The sequence below is a fragment of the Talpa europaea genome, assembly GCF_964194135.1.
Source record: "Talpa europaea genome assembly, chromosome: 10".
Taxonomy (NCBI): Eukaryota; Metazoa; Chordata; class Mammalia; order Eulipotyphla; family Talpidae; genus Talpa; species Talpa europaea.
This window is the reverse complement of record NC_140077.1, coordinates 65549482-65565038: the sequence shown is the minus strand read 5'-3', so window position 1 is coordinate 65565038 and position 15557 is coordinate 65549482. Positions and strand designations below refer to the sequence as shown.

The 15557-nt window shown below is 54.1% G+C and overlaps 2 protein-coding genes across 2 annotated transcripts in view; both read left to right on the top strand.

Moving 5' to 3' along the window:
- The window catches only part of CLTCL1 (clathrin heavy chain like 1), a gene marked incomplete at both ends in the record, with an annotated part of 148746 nt that extends 137637 nt beyond the window's left edge, over positions 1–11109 (top strand). Inside the window, 7 exons of the mRNA XM_084245481.1 lie at positions 46–195; positions 4361–4492; positions 5120–5230; positions 5467–5637; positions 7614–7835; positions 10219–10285; positions 11039–11109. Of these exons, the coding sequence (XP_084101607.1) occupies positions 46–195; positions 4361–4492; positions 5120–5230; positions 5467–5637; positions 7614–7835; positions 10219–10285; positions 11039–11109 (924 nt within the window). The remainder of the gene's footprint in view (positions 1–45; positions 196–4360; positions 4493–5119; positions 5231–5466; positions 5638–7613; positions 7836–10218; positions 10286–11038) is intronic.
- Positions 11110–12244: 1135 nt separating this feature from the next.
- Positions 12245–15271, top strand: SLC25A1 (solute carrier family 25 member 1; the record flags this gene model as incomplete). Its single annotated transcript, XM_084244838.1, has 9 exons — positions 12245–12329; positions 12641–12748; positions 12891–12990; positions 13078–13216; positions 13634–13718; positions 13857–13961; positions 14113–14228; positions 14311–14384; positions 14563–15271. 9 exons carry the CDS (start codon positions 12245–12247, stop codon positions 14675–14677), a joined length of 927 nt encoding a protein of 308 aa, XP_084100964.1. The 3' UTR covers positions 14678–15271.
- Positions 15272–15557: the final 286 nt, after the last annotated feature.

The following is a 15557-nucleotide window of genomic DNA, read 5'->3' as shown; positions in this document are numbered from 1 at the left end:
CCCTTGTGACACTAGCCTGACACTTAGTGGTGATCATCCCATCAGGTACTAAGAGCTGCAGAACAAACACACCTCTGGGCAGAGCTGGTGTTTCTCTATGACAAGTATGAGGAGTATGACAACGCTGTCCTCACCATGATCAATCACCCTACTGAAGCCTGGAGAGAAGGGCAGTTCAAAGACATCATTGTCAAAGTAAGAGCATGGCATAGTGGGTTCCCGTCTGCTTCTGCCAACCCTGTCCTTGGGGGAAGGTGGGATGCATGCTGAGACTATACAACCCAGGGCCTGTTTCCATTCTCCCTTGTGACTCACTATCCTCCTCTGCGCAGTGGTAGGGAGTCCATCTGAACAAAGGGGACATGCAGCAATTTGAAAGGGTAGTGACTGACTTAGGATCTCACAGCCAGGTGAGGATCTCATAGCCAGCTATGTTGTTGTACCCTGCATTCCTCTCTGACCTCCTAGAATCTCACTCTCCAGCCTTGCTCATGCACCATGGGCCCTACATAGCTGGCCTTGGTGTTTGCTCTTCCTTCTGCACTGTTAGCTTGGACCTCCCAGCCCCTAAACCATGTCTGTTTCCACTCCCTGTTGTATTTTTTGTAGTTACAACTATTCTGGCATTTTTTTCCTTAATATTTCCCCCCCAAAACTGCCAACCCTACAGGAGGCAGGCACCTGACGGGGCAGTAAATGCCTACTGGGTAGAGGCGTTAGCCCAGGACTGCTGGCCCCAGAAGGGCCCACCCTTCCCAAGGGCCCCTCCTATAAACTCTGTGGGAAAACTCAGGATCCCAAACTGTTCCACCAGCCGCCAAAAAAGTGTCAGAAGGTGTCAGATGTGGAAGCAAGTTCTAAGTGGGCCTCTTGTTCAGCTGTGTTTCTCTGAATGATGTGACCTGCAGGCTGCTCCTTCCCTGTGAGCTCTGTGTGCACATTAGGAAGTGAAGGAATGAGTGTGCTGTTCTCAGTTCCTGTCCTTTTATATGGAGTGTCCTTACTAAGTCCCAGTGGCTTTGGGTAAAAATAATTTGCCCTCTGTTCTGCCAGTGAAAGTTACCATTCTGATTGCCTGTCTCTCTTGCCATTCCCAGGGTGAGGGCAGGTCTCCTCTCCATCTAGATTAGGGATGCTGAGCTGTCACCTCTCATGCCTTCTGTGCCACATACCCTGCTGAGGTCAGTGGGTGCCCAGCCATGTCTCAACCTTCACCCTCACTGGATTCTGAAGACCAGGTGGCCTGAGGTCACACTCATACACTGGCATGGTGTTGTATGAAGTCAGGGCGATCTGACAGGAGTCCTGCCCTGAACAGAGTCGGGGTCTTCAGATTGCTGGTGAAAGGGTAGGCACATCACACACTTCCATGGCCAGGCACACTGGAAAACTTTGCTAGAAAACCATACCTGAGCAATTCTAGATGTGCGTTTTTCACCTTTATCTTGATACCAGTGTGCATTCTAAAACTGATGACAGTGCTTTTTGTTAATTAGTGGTGTCTGGGGCATTGTAGTTGTCCAGGTGATGTGTGTTCCATAACCCACATACTGTCACCTTGGTAGTGGTCAGGACCAGAAGATTCTGAGGAAAGGTGGAAATCAGCACGGTGTCTGGGTCCATAGCACATTCATAGGTGAGCCTGTCACATGAGCATCAGCATGGCTGATGGCCGAGTTCTGTTCCTGGTATGATGCACCAATGCCTCTGCCTTCCTGCCAGTGTGAGACAGACTCCTGTCAGCTCACACTTGGAATTGAGGCAGGTTCTTCCCTAGTCACAGTGGGAAGACACTTGCTGGTAACAAGAGGAGGGACTTTGGAATCTCCAAGCAGTGGAGGGCCAGTCAGGGGCCTTGCTGAGACGCTAGGTTCATACAGGGCTCAGCCATTTGCTGTCTGGTTCCTTGAGCTGGGTATCTACAGTCACCTCATCATGGAACTAATGTTTCTTTCCTGCCAAGTCATCACTGGCAGGTGCCAGGCATATGGCAGGTGCTTCTTACAAGCAGGGTCTCTGAGGATCAACTTTCTCATGAAAAACAGAGTCCCATGGTCTGGGACTCATTGATGATGAGGTGCATGTTACGTGTGTCAGGGATGCATCAGTGGCTGTACTTAACCCATTGCGCTGTGGGCATGGCCTAATGGTGTTTCCATCCTGGCATGTGACTCCAGAGAACCCACCAGTGTGCTCCAGAAGAGAGCAGCGGGTGCTGCCTTCAGAGGATTGAGAAACCACTGCATCTTGAGGGCTCCAGGTGCCTTGAGAGCAGCAATTAAGCCCAACACACATATCCACAGAACTCACATACCCAGAGTGACTAGATCAGCTCTTTGACTGTTGCATCAGCAACACCACACTGACAAACGGGAGTCGTGGAACAGGCTATACATGCAGGATGCTGCTGAGCAAGCAAGATCCTGGCCTTTTTATTGATAGAATAATCATACGGCATCAGTTATGTGGGGTAGGAGGACAAGGAGAAAAAGATGGGTGAAACTAAAGAATGTGTTTTTGTCATCTAGGGCTTCTGTGGGGACATGAGTCTGCTGACCTAATAATTCCTATCTGCTTGATGACCGAGTGTTGTCATCGAAACCATACCTCAGCCCCCCAGCCATGGTTCTAATCTTATCAACATGGCATTCCACTGATTAGCTTCTGGGGTCCCTTGGCATACATCGGTCCTCAGACCGACCCCTCCCCCAGGCATTCCCGGTCATACCTCATGATACATAGCCTTCCCAGAGTGATCAAGCTTTCTGCTCTTGGTTGATTTGAGAGGCACCTTGTAAGGTTTGGCTCCTATGACTGATTGACTGGGCAGTTCTGACCTTGTATAGGAATGCAGAACTACTGGTAACAAAAATGGTGGCTGAACAGGCCACTTAAGTCTAGCAGACCTACATTTTTACAGCCTCAGGGATACTATGTTAGGGGAAGGAGGTGGAAAGTCAAACTCTACCTTAAGTGTCCACCCAGGAGGACATGAGATACACTGGCTGTGCTTTAGTGAAGGCCTCATGGGCCTGTTCAAAAGGCAGGGAAAGCATATTGTCCTTTGTGCCAAAGGGGTAGTCAGCTCAACCACCACCACCTCTGCCAACTCCTGCATGTAGAGGTGCATGTGGGGAGCCTCAGGAAGGTAGGCTTGTCCTTTCATGCCATCCTCTGTCATCCCAGTCATCCTGCAAGTTTTGTTGACATGGCTTCTGCCGGGGGGCTCACAGGAGGCAGCATGCTATGGAAAGCAAACTCCAACTCCATTGCCCATGTGTGCCTCTCAAACCTACCTTACATTCTCTGTTCCTTCTGTTGCTAGATGTCTGGTGTGACCTGAAAACCACCAGCCCCTCACCTGACCTAGATCTGATAGCACTGAGTAAAAGGATTGGCCTAGAAGGTTACAGAGGTCTGATGTCAAGTGTTCCCAGTAGGGATGGTCACCATTCTCTGTGTCCACAGGGTGGGTACTAGGGACCCCATTGCTGTTCTGGATCAGAATCTGTGGTGACAGTGAGTGCTGTGGTATGAGAAGAGCATTCATCAGTCTGGAAATAGAGAGAAGATAGTGCTTTCAGAATCTGATAGGACTGGGGCTGTGATTGGCCCTCTTTCTCCACCCCTTGGGCTGCAGACCACATCGCAGCTGCCCACCTGAACACAGCATGACTGAGGGACATGCTCTGTGCCCACCATCCACGTGGCACATACCCTTCTGGAGGGTAGCAGCTGCCTTGATCTTCTGAACACCAGACTCTGCAGACAGAAAACTATTGAGTGGTACTATTGAATCAGGAAGACAAGCTAGGATGTACCAGGAGACAGACTCTGAAACTTTCCCTGGGGCATAGGGTCAGCCAGGAGTGGCCCAGCCTTCCTCTGCCAACCAGGGATGTACAGTGTGAGCACCCCAGTGAGAAAAGTAGGGACATAACGTTGCGGATTTGCTTACAGATTAGGCTGAGCTCCCAGGAAGGCCTAGGGGAATCTTGCTTGGATAAAACTGTTTTGTTCTTTGGGTTTGGTCATCTTATTCCTTCATTCATTCAGCAGATAATGACTGAGCATTGACCCCATATCAGATACAGGGTTGGGTGCTGGAGTGAGGCAGTTGACAAAGGCCTGCCTCTTAGGTTATCAGATGACAGTTGCTGAGGAGAAAGATAAAACAGAAGTGGGAAAGGTGGCATGTAAGGAGGGGTGCTCTGTCTTATAAGGGGTGGTCTTGATGGGGTTCACTAATAAAGTACATTTGAATGAAGACAAAGGAGGCACAGTGTGCAGCACCTGTGACAGGCAACTGGGATCCCCTAGGAGAGGCGTGGGTTGACCCTCAGCTCTGCCTCATGCATAGGTGGCCAATGTGGAGCTCTGTTACAAAGCCCTGCAGTTCTATTTGGATTACAAACCTCTGCTCATCAATGACCTGCTGCTTGTGCTAACGCCCCGGCTGGACCATACCCGGACTGTTGGCTTCTTTTCAAAGGTGAGTCAGTCAGAACCCCAGAGCCATAGAAGAATGTGTTGGGTCAGGCCTCCCCTGGTGGTGCAGCAGTTGAGTGCTGGGCTGCAAGGCTGCCCACAGCCTCTGCAGTGCCAGTTCTATCCCTGGCCGCCGGTGAGAGTCCCACATGGCATGACAGGCCTTTCCTGCCGTGCCCACTGGTCCCCTCAGCAGTATATTTTGTCCATCTACCTGTTCTGTTTCCTGCTCTGGCTCTGGTGAATTCTCTCACCCTCCCGCCCTTCTGACTGTACCCAGTGCTTGTATAAATAAATAAATCTTAAAATAAAAAAAGAATGTGTTGGGTCAAGGCCATCTGAATGGTACCTTAATAAACTGTTTCTGAAATTAATCCCTAGCCTATTTGAAGATTAAATGTATTAAACTTATTTGGCTTCAAATAGTTTTGCACTACAGCCAGAGTGTCCATAGAGGATATTGGTGTCTACTGAGTAACCTGGCAGCCCTTTATGTGTGGGTGTGCACAGGGCCTATGGTTCTACATGTTGGGAAGGAGACCTCGCTGATTACAGTGCATCCTGAGACACCTAGCTCCATGGTCTCCTGATGATTTGTCTGAGTGCCCTGACCATTTTCCCAACTTGTCAGGTAGGCCAGTTGCCCCTGGTAAAGCCTTACCTGCGGTCAGTCCAGAACCACAACAACAAGAATGTGAACGAGGCACTCAACCACCTGCTGACAGAAGAGGAAGATTATCAGGTGGATGTGGGAAAGGAGTCCTGTCAAGGTAGCGGCCGATCCTTTAGTGCTCAGAGACCCATGCAGCCAGCCAGTGTGTTCTCTGTGGGCTTCCTTTGTATTGGGGAGATTGGGGCACCCTAGGTAGATAGGCAAGGCCTTCTTTCTGAGGTCGTAGTGGCAGCATCTGACCCTGGGTAGTTACTGGGTGTATACTCTGCTGTGTCCTTCACTCACAGAAAGGCGTGTCCACCTAGGGTTTGAGGGCCTCTATTGATGCCTACAACAACTTTGACAACATTGCCCTGGCTCAGCAATTGGAGAAGCACCATCTGATAGAGTTCAGACGCATTGCTGCTTATCTGTACAAGGGCAACAAGTGTTGGGCCCAGAGCGTGGAGCTCTGCAAGAAGGACCACCTCTACAAGGTCAGTGCAGAACAGCGGGGCTGGTCCCAGCATCATCCCATTGCCCACATGCCCCCTAATGTTTAGGGTGGAATAGTGGTGGTCCCCATGCCGGGAGAGGGAGGATGAGTAAGAGGGGAGTATTTTGAGAACATGGGTGAGAGTTGAAAGCAACCTAGAACATTTTTTATTGTTAACATAGAGCACCTTAAAAATTACTTGGATTGAAAGACTTGCTCTCTGAATTCTTTTTTCCAGTAGTTATTTGTGAGTTTCACTCTCCTAAACACAGTGTAGCAGTATTCACTGGCAACTACTCTACTTCCTATCAAGATTTGGTGAACAGAAAAACCTAAACTAAAATCACATTCAAGATAATTCTTTCTGCCACTGAGCAGTGACTCAGCAACACCCTCATGTCCAAATCCAGGTCTGGGCATCTGCTGCTCAGGGTGGGCTGCCTGGGAAGATCACAGCCCCTGAAGGCACTGCTGTCACTGTGCTTGGCCTCAGTGTCTCCTGAAGTGAAGTGCAGTTGTACAAAAGCACCCTTACTGTAATATGTTATGCCACTGTGGTGGTTTTCAAGGGTTCTGTGTGCTGGGAAACTCCAGAACCCCCTCTGGAGACCATAAGCTTGACCTGAGAGGGTTGTTCTTGGCATCCCTGAGTACCTTTCCAGCTGCCACCCTTTGCCCAGCATAAGGAGCCTCTCATGGCACACGGGCCAACATCAGGATCATTAGGGTCATATTGTGCTTCATGCCAAGTTGTCCCCTCCAGGTTGGAACTCTTTATGACATCTACCCTCATGGTCCTTCCCAGGGTGCTGACAGTCCCCATAGAGGGAGCCCCTACAAAAGCTCTAAAACCATGCCATAGGGGGCTTTAGGTGCTGAGCCCAGGCATGGCAGTGGGGCTCCAACACACCTGACAGAAGCCACCCTTGGCTGGGGGCACAAGTGTCCTGTTCTGCTATGGTCCATGCCAGGGCGGCATGGCTCTTTCTAATCAGGCAGTGAGTTAGCTAGATGGTTCCCCCTAACACTATGAGCACTACAGAGGGGCAATCCACCCTCATCCAACTAGGAAGTCCATCAGTGACATGTGCCAGGAAGAGAACCTGGAAGGACAAGCCATTGGCAGAAAGTGGTGGCATACTTGCCAACACAGTGGTTCTCAGTTGGGGTGACTGACCTCCAGGGGACATTTAGTTGTCACACCTGGGGGATGTGATGCTAGATACAGTAGGTGGAAGCTAGGGTGGTACTAAAGAGCCCACAATATATAGAACCCTATTCCCCACATACAAGTGTTAGCAGAGTCATGTCAGGGCCAGGTGTGCAGAGGCTGCCCAGGGTAAGAGTCCCTGGACTTCAGTCATGGTGTGCCACCCCCTGGGGCCAGTGAGTGGCCACCTGTGTGCTAGACAGTCATGGAACAATAAGAAATGCACTTTCCAGACAGTGGAAGTAGGGTGTACAAGCGTTGTGGACAGCCATCAGGGTCACCACTGGCAGTGTGTACACTGCCTGGAGAGAAAGCAGAGCATGAAGCAGTGGCCTTATGTTGCTGTGGGAAGGTGTGAGAACAAGGCCAGATGAAGGCTGAAAGTTAGTGATCAGGGATTTTGGGGACTTTTTTATGTGAGGAAGAAAAGGCTAATCACTATTTCTTGAGCACCAGCTGTGGCACAATCATTGTGACTCTGGCCTTCCCAGTAAGCACTACTGGCCATTTCCATTCCCATGAGTGCCACTTCCTCTCTGCTGAGCAGGTCTGCCAGGGCCAGCTGCCAGGGCCATACTCGGTGCTCACCACAGCCCTCCTGGAGGTACCGCATCCTACTGGAGGCTACCCAAGGCATAGGGACCCCTCTATGGGCAGGGAAAGAGCCTTCACAGAGTCTGGCACATTCCCTCACTCTGCTGGTTCAGAAAGTACCTTATGTGGCAAGGCGCAGGATAAGCAAAGGTATGCATCTGCCTTGAATACAGGATGCCATGCAGCACGCTGCAGAGTCACAGGACGCCACGCTAATGGAGGAGCTGCTGCGTTGGTTCCTGAAGGAGGGCAAGCGGGAGTGCTTTGCGGCTTCTCTTGTCACCTGCTATGACCTGCTTCCCCCAGATGTGGTGCTGGAGCTGGCCTGGAAATACAGTGTACTGGACCTGGTCATGCCCTACTTCATCCAGGTCATGAAAGAGTACATTAGCAAAGTAAGTATGGCTCTGCTGTGGCTCCCTAACCACCATACGGCACATCCTGAGCTGGTGTAGCTTGCAGAGGCCCCTGCGGGTCCAACAGGGGCTAGCCTAGTTTGCCCAACCAGCCCTAGCTGCCATCCAGTGACCTCTTGCCTTCACACTCAAGTGGTTTTCTTCCCATCATTAATGTCTAGAAAATCCTCATGGGGAACTGGGTAGAGCGGGGCACTACCCGCAAAGTGATACCTGATTTTAAAATTGTGTGTCAAAGTCTTTTGAGTTCCTGTCTGGGTCTAGCTTTGAAACTGTCCAGAGACCTGTGTCGTCCAGTTCAGTTTGTTTCTAAGGCTGTGGGAAAGTCACCACTCAGCAGCATCTACTTGCCCATCCAACCATATAACTGACCTTAAAATTTTCTCCTTTATTTTTTTTTAACTGAAGTAACATGCCTGACCTCCTTCAAGTCTGGAGACATGAAAATACTAAAAAAAACAAAAACAAAACAAAAAACCCACCAGGCTGAGGTTTCTGTCAGTGGTTGGAGTGCAAGGAGGGCCCTTCCCAGGGTTAGGGTGGGGGCTAGTAAAGAAACAGAAAGTGGTGGGGAGGTTCTGGTTGCTAGCTTTGGACTGCAGAGCCTCCTGGGAGCTATCCAGGCCCTGGCAAGCGCCATCCAGGGGCTTTTCAAGGCCATCGTCCTGCTGCAGGAGAGGAGGGACTGCCAGAGTGTGCATCTGAGTGAGGCCTCCTAGACTCAGGGACCAAGGAGGGGCAGCCCTGGCCTTATGGCCCGAGCTCCCCTACTGCCAGCAAATACCGGTTGGGTGAATTTATAAAAGGTTCCTGGTTCCTTAACTGCAACAGACAGCAACTCCATACAGTAGGTATTTATGCTGTGTGGAGTTTGTCTGTGGAAGCCACTCTACCCACCAGGCTGCTCTTCCCATCTCTAAGTTGTCTTCCCTGGAAGCAGCCTGCCTGTTGTGAACCGCATGTGGAGAAGGATGAATGAGGCTTTACTCTTCCTGGAGTCAGGTCCATGGGTTAATATAAGAGGAACTGGGCCCACCTAGGGATTAGACACTGCTGCAGGGATTAGACACTCCCCGAAGCCCACAAAGACTTGGGAAATACACTTCCTCTTTGTGGTGAATCATAGCAGCCACTGTCATCTTGGTCAGCAGTGTAACCACGTAGCTAACCTAGGGTGAGACAGTGGACGTGAGCTCTACCTCCCATTCTGCTGAAAGGACCCTGTCCCTTGGTCTCAGATACCTTCACTAGTCCTAGGAGGTCAGTGTCAGACCAGGTGCCTATCATAGTCAGAAAAGAGTGGGTTGAATGGGGTTTCTTGAGCAATGGAGGGGTATGGGCTGACTCTCAGCTGACACAGTGCTGTGAGGGGTGGGGGGGGCAGTCAACTTAGAGATGAGAAGAGCAGCCTGTTGGGTTGAGTGACTTCCACAGACAAACTCCACACAGCCCCTTATTAGAGAAGGCCCAGGGCCTTTTGACTCATCTGGGAAGTTAGGGGCCAGCCCTCTGAAACTACCCTCACTCCCCTTACTTTCTCAGTGGAAGGTGCTAGCCCAGCTCCGACAACCCTAGGTGTCATTTAGCTGAAGACAGAGAGGACAGGATCCATAGAAAGGAGGGTAACAGGAGCACATGGGGCTGGCAGCAGTGCCTGGCCCTGATCTCTCCAATACCCCTTGGGACAGGTTATTGTTTCTTCTTGTTGGGGTACTTGTTTGGGGGGTCCCAGGTATACAGTTGCCATCACCCCCAAAAGCACAGTGCTATGTGCTCCATAGCTCACAGCACTATCTCATTCTGTTCCCTCACCTTCTGAGCCTCTGCCAGCCTGTGGGCGCTACATGGAGCAGTGCCTGGTGAAGCCTCAAAGAGCAAGATGTAGCTTGTCCTCAGATCCCTTCATTACCTCTGAGTGTCACCTTTTTGCTAGGTGGAGTGGCCCATGTGTCAGATGACATAGTCTCCTTGGGAGTGGTGAGCAGCCTGGACTGGCTAGACACAGAAAGTGCTGCTTTGTCTTGGTAGTGTCCCTTTGTCCAGAGGAGGACTTGGTCCCATGAGCCAGGCAGCATTTGCAGCTTGCCATCTATGGATACAGGACAGGTCCATTTGGAAAACACCTGACTAGAACAGTGACGGGCTTTACCAGGGTCCCTCTGTGCATTCTGTCTCCACCAGGTTACAGAAGTCTTCACCTTGTGGAACAGAGTAGCAGTCACTGTGTGCTCAGTGTGTGCCCGGAACAACAATCCTCAGCACTAACTCTCTTGGAGTGTACTTATCCCCCAGCCCCACATTTACCTAGAGAGCCAGACTGCATTTGGCCTGCAAGTGGATACTCACTTTTGCCTCTTTGCAGGTGGACAGACTAGATACCTTGGAGAGCCTGCGCCATCAAGAGGAACATCCTACTCCTCTCCTGTTTGGTAGGTGTCACCCAGTAGCCTTAGCCCCTGTTCCCTTAGGAGGGGAGGGGTCCAGGGACAGGTTGCTGTTTACATTGCCTTTCCCTGACTGGTGTGGGAATAGGTTGGGTGTGGGAATGGGTTGGGGGAGGGGGTACAGAAGGACCACAATTGGCTGTTGGATGTGGAGATTGGTGTACCCAGAAGTGTTGGAGAGGGACAGCTACTGTCCTTGCTATTCTGAGGGCACCTGAAGTGCCCCTGTCTGCTTGTGCCTGGCAACTGCCCAGCTTCTAGCTGCTGTTTTGAGCAACCCTGCCTAGCCCCTGGGCAGCAAGAACATTGTTGATTTCGCTCTTGAGGACCTGCCTGGATGGCCTGGTTGTTGAGCAGATTGATTGTGTCACTCCACAAAGGCTGTTGGCTCCTGGAGTGCTTTGCAGGACTAACACAGGCTTGAGGGGGTGTGCACATAATATATGAACCTAGTTCAAGTCTCCCACCAATTGTGTCTTCCTCAAGGTCATTGTGCCCACCCCCATTAATGTAAATCTGATTTTTTCCTAGATTTTGATGGGCATAAGTGAGACCCAGCTGGTTGAGCTAAGTAAGTGTCCCATTTTGGGACTAACTTACCCTCCACCCTGGCTAGCTTCTCTGCTCCCACCACAGTCCTGCCCCCAGGCACCTGCTCTCCATTGCTTCAGTCTCCTTAGGTGCCTGGCCACTCAGAGATAGTAGGACCTCTGCTCACTCTGGCTTCTTTCTCTGCAGGTTTGCAGTTGATGCTGACGGCAGTCCTTGCTGCAAGCCCAGCCACCAGTGTACGGCTTCAGCATGTGTAATGAACCCTCAGCAGCCATGTCCCCTCTGCCACATTATTAACCTCCCCCAAGGAGTGTCACCCCAGAAGCACACAGTACCCTAATAGGAGGTGGGGACACTTGGACTTTATTTTTGCTGCTGCTGATGGCAGCTTATGTGCCACCTCTGCACCTGGGGAAGCCAAGGGTAGCCACTGAATGCCTGGGAATACCCGCTCCAGGAACCACCAGGGAAGTAGACTCCTGCATCCAGGCCCTTTGGCTGAAGCCAGGCATTCCTGGGGAGCTCTGCAGGGACTCCTCGGCTTTTAGGGGATGTGGCGCCCTCTCTTCACTCCATATTGGCAGAGCTGCCCCCTCCAGGCCACTTTGCAACATAACTGAACTAGCTCTGAGCTTCCTGCGGATCCTGAATATTAAAGTCTGTTTATCAAGGCAAAGCTTCCCTGCTTGGTGCTGGTGTGGGAAGGAGACAAAAGATTTGCTGAGATCTGTTTACGGGTTGGGGATCTGTGTCCGCCCTGGGGATACAGTTTTATTTGGGGTTTTTTCTGACCACATACAATGCACAGTCTAAATCCCTAAGGGGAGTGGTAACAGCACGTCGCGTGTAGAAAGGCCAAACCCTCAAACAAGCTGGGGTGGGTTAGTCCCACATGTCTCGGGGGAGGGTTTTGCGCCTCTCTCCACCCCTGATCTCCGGAGATCACGTCGCTTGTGGCAGATGCGCAGACCCGGACAATAAATTCTTCCCGCACCCGGGCTTGAGACCTGCAAGGGTTTTAGAAACCGCACCTTGACCCACAGCCCTGGGCCCCAAGGCTGCGGCAGCGCCTCCTGCAGAGCCCCGCCCCCGGCACGTTCCCTTTCCGGAGACTCGGGCACGGCCATTGGCTGCGCTACCGTCCCCGCCCCGGCGCCTATCTCGGAGCGCCCCGCCCGGGCCTCAGTTTCCCGGCCGGCTCGGGGCGGGCAGGGGGCGGGGCCCGGCTCAGACCACTGGGGGCGGAGCCCAGGAGCTGACGCGGCCGCCCCGCCCCGCACCGGCCCCCGGGCCATAACCGGCCGCCGCCGCCGCCGCATCCCGCGCGGACCGAAGCTGAGCTGGAGGCTCGGACCCGCGGCCGACGCCGGGCGCCCCGCCTCCCTGCACGCCATGGTCGCGTCGCGCTCTCTGGCGGCCGCCGCGCCCTCGTCCGGGAAAGCCAAGCTGACGCACCCGGGGAAGGCGATCCTGGCAGGTGGGCCCCTCGGGATGCGGCCCCCGAGCCCGCGCGCCCCGCCGGGCTTCCGGGTGGGCCGGGGACGCCGAGGCCCCGCCCCACTTCCGGGTGCGGCGTGGGGCGCGGCCCGGTCTCCCGCCGGCGCCGGGGGTCCCGTCTGGCGCGTCCCCCTCCCTGCCACGCCGAAACAGCGGGAGCGGGGCGTGGGGACCCAGCCCGGCCTCCCTGCGCCGCCGGCGCCGGACAAAGTCCAGGGGGGAGGGGTCCGGGCGACTGCGGGCCGGGCAGCGCGGCGGGGGTCTGAGGGCCGGGGTCCCGGGTCCCCGCAGGCGGCCTGGCGGGCGGCATCGAAATCTGCATCACCTTCCCCACCGAGTACGTGAAGACGCAGCTGCAGCTGGACGAGCGCTCGCACCCGCCGCGGTACCGGGGCATCGGTGAGTGCGCGGCGGCCAGTGTGGGGCGGGAGAGCCCGCAGCCGGAGGGCCGGGCCGGGCGGGGCTCCGGGACCTGCCGCGGCCGGCGGCGCGGCGCTGGGGGGCGGGCCCGGCGGGTGTCCCTGACCGCCTTCTTCCCCAGGGGACTGCGTGCGCCAGACGGTCCGCAGCCATGGAGTCCTCGGCCTCTACCGAGGTCTCAGCTCCTTGCTCTATGGTTCCATCCCCAAGGCAGCCGTCAGGTGAGGTGGGCGGGGGCCCGGGAGTGGGGGCGCGGGAGGGAATCCTGGGGTGGAGACAGTCCCTCACCCCACTGCCTCCCGTGCCAGGTTTGGGATGTTCGAGTTCCTCAGCAACCACATGCGGGATGCCCAGGGCCGGCTGGACAGCACGCGCGGGCTGCTGTGCGGCCTGGGTGCTGGAGTGGCAGAGGCTGTAGTGGTCGTGTGCCCCATGGAGACCGTCAAGGTGTGGAAGGGCCCAGCGGGAGATAAAGCTAGCGAGGCTGTAGGGTGAACCGCCCTAGGGATCTGGGCACAGGAGGCTTATAGAAAGGATCTCTCTGGAGGTTGGACTTCCTGCCAAATGCAATGAGAAGACATTACGGTTTTTTAAAACTACTTAATAAATAGAAAAGGCAGCCCATGGTTCATGCCTATGTTGTGGGAAATACTAAAAACGCAAACATGTGTTCAAAAGGTTCTCCCTCCTGCCTCCTGGGGCTTCTTGTCCCATGGTGGCTTTGGGGGACCCATTTTCAAGTCAAGAGCTCCACCTCCAACCCTTGCCTGACCTTCATGGACTTTGGGCCTGCAAAGCAAGGGACCAGGTGGGCCCTTCCTGCCGTGTTTAGGAACCCAGTACCTTTGCTTCCCTCTCTCTCAGGTGAAATTCATTCATGACCAGACCTCTTCCAACCCCAAGTACAGAGGATTTTTCCACGGGGTCAGGGAGATTGTTCGGGAACAAGGTAAGCCATTGATTTTCCTCTTAAGGCCTGTCCTTCCCTCTCCTGCTTTGGTATACCTGTGTGTGCCTCTCTTCAATTGGCAGCTGAGGCCTGGGAGGCACCAGTGTGACCCCCCCATACCTGCCTCTCTCCTCCCAGGGCTGAAGGGGACTTATCAGGGCCTCACAGCCACGGTGCTGAAGCAGGGATCCAACCAAGCCATCCGCTTCTTTGTCATGACCTCCCTGCGCAACTGGTACCGAGGTACATTTGCAGACTGCAAGACCCCCCCCCTTTAAACAGTGCCCAATCCATAAAGCTTTCCTCTTCATAGACGCTGGTCCAGTCTCCTCCAGCCCTCAGAACCCCTTTACTCTGCCAACACCTTTTGACCATAACTCCCACCCACATCCAGGAGATAACCCCAACAAGCCAATGAACCCACTGATCACCGGGGTGTTTGGAGCTATCGCAGGTGCCGCCAGTGTCTTTGGGAACACACCTTTGGATGTGATCAAGACCCGGATGCAGGTGGGGATGGGACTGGAAAGAAGGAGGGTGTCTTGGAGCAAGGGCTGGCTGCTGAGTGCTGTGGCATGCTGGTGTCCCATAGGGCCTGGAGGCACACAGATACCGGAACACATGGGACTGTGGCTTGCAGATCCTGAGGAATGAGGGACTCAAAGCGTAAGTGAGGGAAGGGCAGGGCTATTGTCCCCACCCCAGGCACTCCCTGGTCTTACCCCAAAACCCCTGCCTGCTCAGTCTCCTAGGGAGTCCTTACCTTCAGACTCTCCTCCACTTCCCACAGACAGTCCTTCATCTATATCCTCACCTCCCACCCCTTCCCTAACCCCACTCTCAGATTCTACAAGGGCACTGTCCCCCGCCTGGGCCGGGTCTGCCTTGACGTGGCCATCGTGTTCATCATCTATGATGAGGTGGTAAAGCTGCTCAACAAAGTATGGAAGACAGACTGAACCCAAGGGTCTGCCTGGGGGTGCTTCCCGACCAGCCCCCGCTGCCCTCTTCTCACAATTCCAGTGCAGTCGTGCCAAGAGGCCCCCTTCCCCTGTCGCTTGCACCCTGTCACCTGGGTCTGTCCCCTGTGGCCATTGAGTCCATGTGTCCTGTAGTGCCATGTGTCCCCTTGGTCTCTATGACGTATCACCATAGTGTCCAGCTAAGACTGGGTGTCCCTCTGGCCTGTGGATCTGTGCCCACTTGTCCATGTGCTTACTCATGAGCAGTGTACCTGTGTTTGGCGTTCTGTGTCATGTGACTATGTTCTGCTTCCCGGGGTGCTCGTGTGGCCTGGGTCCACGGCCCTGTAGCCATGGCCCCATCCCAGCCCGGTGCCTTCCACCCTGGGCATCGGGGCACCTGCCCCGGCCTACCATAGCTGCCTCTGGGCCTCAGCCCGGCCTCACCCCATTCCAGGGACTATGTGCCCCCCTTTGTCCCCTCCCCCACCACTTCTCCTGCCATTGGCCTTAACTGGCCTTCGGGCCCTTCCTCAACCCACAAAAGAGTGGCATTTGCCACTCTCAGGACCACCCTCCCAAGACAGAATAAACTGGATCCTGTTACAGCCTCCTGTCCTTATGTGGGCCCATCTGGGTGGGCAGTGATGGCCACACTTTCACATAAAGCAGATCTGATCCTCACCTGAAGATACTGACAGGGGGGCAGGTAAGCAGTCTGGTGGGTGAGTCAGCTGTGGCCAGAATCAGTCCCCCACCTCCACCCCCACCCCCCAGAGACCCAGAACCAGGCTAAGGAGGTATGTGGGCTCCATCCATGCTTCACCTGTGACCTCTGGGCAAGACCTGGCATGCACCAAGATCAGCTGACAGGCAG